Source organism: Macadamia integrifolia, chromosome 8, assembly GCF_013358625.1.
Source record: "Macadamia integrifolia cultivar HAES 741 chromosome 8, SCU_Mint_v3, whole genome shotgun sequence".
Classification (NCBI taxonomy): domain Eukaryota; kingdom Viridiplantae; phylum Streptophyta; class Magnoliopsida; order Proteales; family Proteaceae; genus Macadamia; species Macadamia integrifolia.
In genome coordinates this window covers 18,745,541-18,749,527 of record NC_056564.1, presented here as the reverse complement: position 1 = coordinate 18,749,527, position 3,987 = coordinate 18,745,541, and the positions used below count along the sequence as shown (strand labels likewise).

The window sequence follows — 3,987 nt, the reverse complement described above, 5'->3', positions numbered from 1 at the left end:
AAACCACAGCGGAAATGCTATTCGTACAGTGGTGGATCAGGGTATGCAACAAGCAGAAGTCATGATAAACAGTCCCGGTCTCGGAAGAGACTATTTTCAAATTACCCAAAATACTTCTGCAAAGGGCTCCACACCAACATCCTCTATTTGAGCTATTTGAGCAATCACAGACAATACCAACACCTGAATCTGAGGAGTTTCTAGAAGCCTAAAGGGTTAGGTTCAGAAACTCATTTGAAGACCAGAATCGCAATGAAGGGAAAAGACCAGATTTAGAAGAAATCCAGTAAGTAACAATCAACAACTTAGATGGGTGAATTCAACTCTCCTTGGGGCCCTATCTATAAAATGTTATTAAAAAAAAAAAACATAGATGAGAATGAAATCCTGGTTGAATGCCACTTTAATGGTGTAGAATAATTCCTCAAAATATGATTGAAATCAGAAGGTCAGATATGGAATTATGGACTAATCCTATTGCCAATAGGACTTTAGAAGAATCACACTTTTTAGGCGGATGCTCTATAGTAAAGCCACTATAGACTTTGACCATAAAAAACCCGGCAACATGAAGTTCTTTCTTCTGTTGGGGAGCAGCTGCTGACATAGGACTCTAGGAAGTCAACACCAAAATCAAAATTTGAAACAATGAGTGCGTTTAGAATACTATCCAATTGAAAACCGAGCTGTAAACAAGAGGAACAGAATCTTCCAGCAACTAGAGCATGACGGATAACTGAACAGATTCCAGAAATTACTTACCTGAATCAGTGATAGATAGACTAGAAGAAAGATATAAACCAAGCATCCCACCTGGAACTAGGCTAATATCCCATCAGCCAACTTTAGCACCTTACCAAGGGTTGTTGCATCCCACAACAGAGCATTCTGAATCCAACAAAACATAGAGCCAGCAAAAGCCAATTTTACTTGATAGCAAAATCATATGGAGCTCTAAGGCTTTTTACAACAATATATATATAAATATATATATATAGAGAGAGAGAGAGGGAGAGAAATGTGTACTTACAACGGGAAAGAAAAGTGTACTTCCATTAGGAAAGAAAGAAATAAGAAACTCTATCCATAAGAGGAATACACGTCCCTTATAACTAAAACTCTATCTTAACTAGTTAGAACTGGTGTCTCACTGTTACGTGCCTAATTTCTTGAGAATAGGATATTATTATTTTATTTATAATAAATAATATGATATTATCATGTCTTAGTTGTAAAGAAGTTGTGGGTCTTATCTTGGTTAGTGGATTAGTGGTAGAAGTAGAGCGTGTTCTTAGGAGTTGGTCATTATCTAGCTAGTATTTATATGAGTTCAAGTTGTAACTTAAAAGGGAAGTAATGAGAAGTCCTAAAAAACTCTCTCTTGGTTTTATTTTAAGAAGAGGCTGGCTACTTCCCAATTAATCCGAGACCTCAAGCTTGGTCAAAAAAGCTACCAAATCATTCCTATTTTATCTTTGTGTTATCTCTTTATTATCTCTTCTCTCTATTTTAGATGTTTTCCCTATTTTCTCTCCTCCCATATTGGTGTATGTGACACTCACATGTATCCAATATAGGAATAGAAGTTCTATTCATACAAGACTATCATATCCTTAACAACCAAAGAAATAAAAGTTGATGAAATAAAATACTTAAACTAAACTAATAAAGTAAATCCTGTATTCTAAACTCCTTCCCACAATTTAGGTCCATTAAAGTGACCTATTACAAAGGAAACCCATCAGACTAAAGGCCCAACACATTTATAACCCAACCCAAATCTTATTTCCACTGAAATAAACCGAATTCTGTGTATCTGCAGCACAATCCCCTTCGCATTCTTTGACGTATTTGTTGTGTTGCAAAAAGGAAGTCCTAGAAAGATCAAGGATATGAATTGCTTGATCTGGCTTTGACTTGTACGAGTCCTTATTCCTTAACAATAATCTTCAAGTTCTACAAGCCAACTGTTCAGCCTATGTTTCTCTATTAATTCCATGGCCTGCTACTCCTCCAGTAGTTACTGTCCCCCCCCCCCCCCCCCCGGGGGAAACTCAAATGCTCTCTGGTATAAACAACTCCTAGATAAACCAAAAGAATTCGATCACTTATCCGATGGTTAATTAGGTAATTTTTGTTTCTTGAATGGTCTCTAATTTACTACCTTATGATGTATTAACTAATAACATGTTTTCAGTATGCACAATTTTATTTTTTTTAATATGTAATATTAATCCTTTGTGCATACCAAATGGCTCATGCATAGATTGAAAATTTAATGCACAACAGTTTGTGACAGAAAGATGAGGTTATAAAATTCAATACCTGTTTTTGCTGGAACCAGCATGTCTTATAAGTGAGTCGATATTGGCTACATGTATGAAATCATAAGTTCGAGGATATGTTGAAAAAGGCTCACACCTGTCAACACCAATCAGAAAACGATTAGCACACCCATCCAATGTCGATAACTAAAGAAACTTCCTTCCTCTAGTTTTAGGAGGGAAAGAGCAACATATCAATTGTTTTATACATGGAAAGAGCGACATGCTGATTGTTATATTAGAGTATCAAGGCAGTTAAACTTGAGCATTCGATTCCAAAAATTTCCCAATCACTTTAGCTCGTTTCCAATTCACTCATTGATTTATTTCTTGAGTTTATCCTATAATGATGCAGAAACTGCAGCCTTCTTGACAAACTAGAATGCTTCGGATTACCCAATTTATGATGAGAAATATCAATTGCTGTGTTAAAGCAATTAAAGAGCAAATAGTACACATAATTGGCTACAATTCATTACTAAGGAATAAGCATTTTATGGGTTAGGGATCTACAATGAATTGAATTCGTACTCCATACAATTTTCATTAATAATCTCCGAAATCTTACCAAGTCAATATAATGCAAACAATGCATAAGATTTTAAACATATGGCATCCATATAAACCTCCATTGTAATACTCCTTCTCAGAAAAGGGGGTATTAGAACAAGAACATACCAATCATGGTACACACCAATTAATCCTCTATCATAAATCACACCCAAAGTTGATGACTTGCGAGGAGGAACAACATTCATCACCCATACTGGATCAGACAATAATGCTGCTGCAAGACCCCCAAAAAGGGCATTCATATCCATAACATTGCGTACAGCTGGGGTCCCCATCTTCAAGTTGAGTGATTTCTTGTAGTATGCAACCCTTCTTGCCCAACGTCGTGTATCAGCCTCAAACACTTCATTCCCATTTTTCATTAATTTAGCCCTTGAAGGAGGCTTAGTTAGCCTATCTGGCCAGTTGGGAATGGATCCAACAGCATGTTTGCCCTTGAGGGAGGCCATCTTACTTACACAATTCTTCAGTTTGAAATACCTGCAAAACCATTGGAGTTAGACACATTCCACCTAGATTGAGCCTTTGCCCTAATGGTCAATGGTTGGAATATTCTTAAACTTGAGAGCGCAGCCCTTATTATAAGGGATAGCCCCACCAGTTATTTGAAAAGGGAACAAAGTGAAATTGGGAAAATCATTGGAGCTATCACATTTTGAACTCCAACCCACCCAAGAATCAGTAGTTAAGATTTTAGACCAAATTGACTGAACTACTATTCCATATATCATATATGAACTATAATTCTGGCATGACACCTGAGACTGTTCTCCTCTTCAATGCTGAATGACAAAGCAAGAAGAAAGATGGAATTGAGTTTTGTTTTGGTCATGGGGTGGGGGAATCCGAATGATTGAATTACTAGTGCAATCTTCACAGTTGTTTTAAGCTGTTCCAGGTGTCACAGTGAGAATCAAAATAAGAAAACTTGAAATCTCTAAAATCTCTTGCCTTAAGCCATTTAAAATTGATTTAGAAGGAGAAACCTTTTTGTGTAATAATTCTTTGAGCGTCAGTAATATGTCCTGCTTGTAGAAAGACTACTGCAAAATACTTTGGTTGAGGTTTGAACCCACTACCCCCCCCCCCC

General features: G+C 36.7%; 1 protein-coding gene across 1 annotated transcript in view; it reads right to left on the bottom strand.

The window, feature by feature from the left end:
• The window catches only part of LOC122087139 (probable pectin methyltransferase QUA3), a 10,902-nt gene that overhangs the window by 2,278 nt on the left and 4,637 nt on the right, over positions 1 to 3,987 (bottom strand). Inside the window, exons 5-6 of the mRNA XM_042656146.1 lie at positions 3,003 to 3,377; positions 2,326 to 2,421 (exon numbers count right to left, since the gene is read on the bottom strand). Coding sequence (XP_042512080.1) covers positions 2,326 to 2,421; positions 3,003 to 3,377 — 471 coding nt within the window. The remainder of the gene's footprint in view (positions 1 to 2,325; positions 2,422 to 3,002; positions 3,378 to 3,987) is intronic.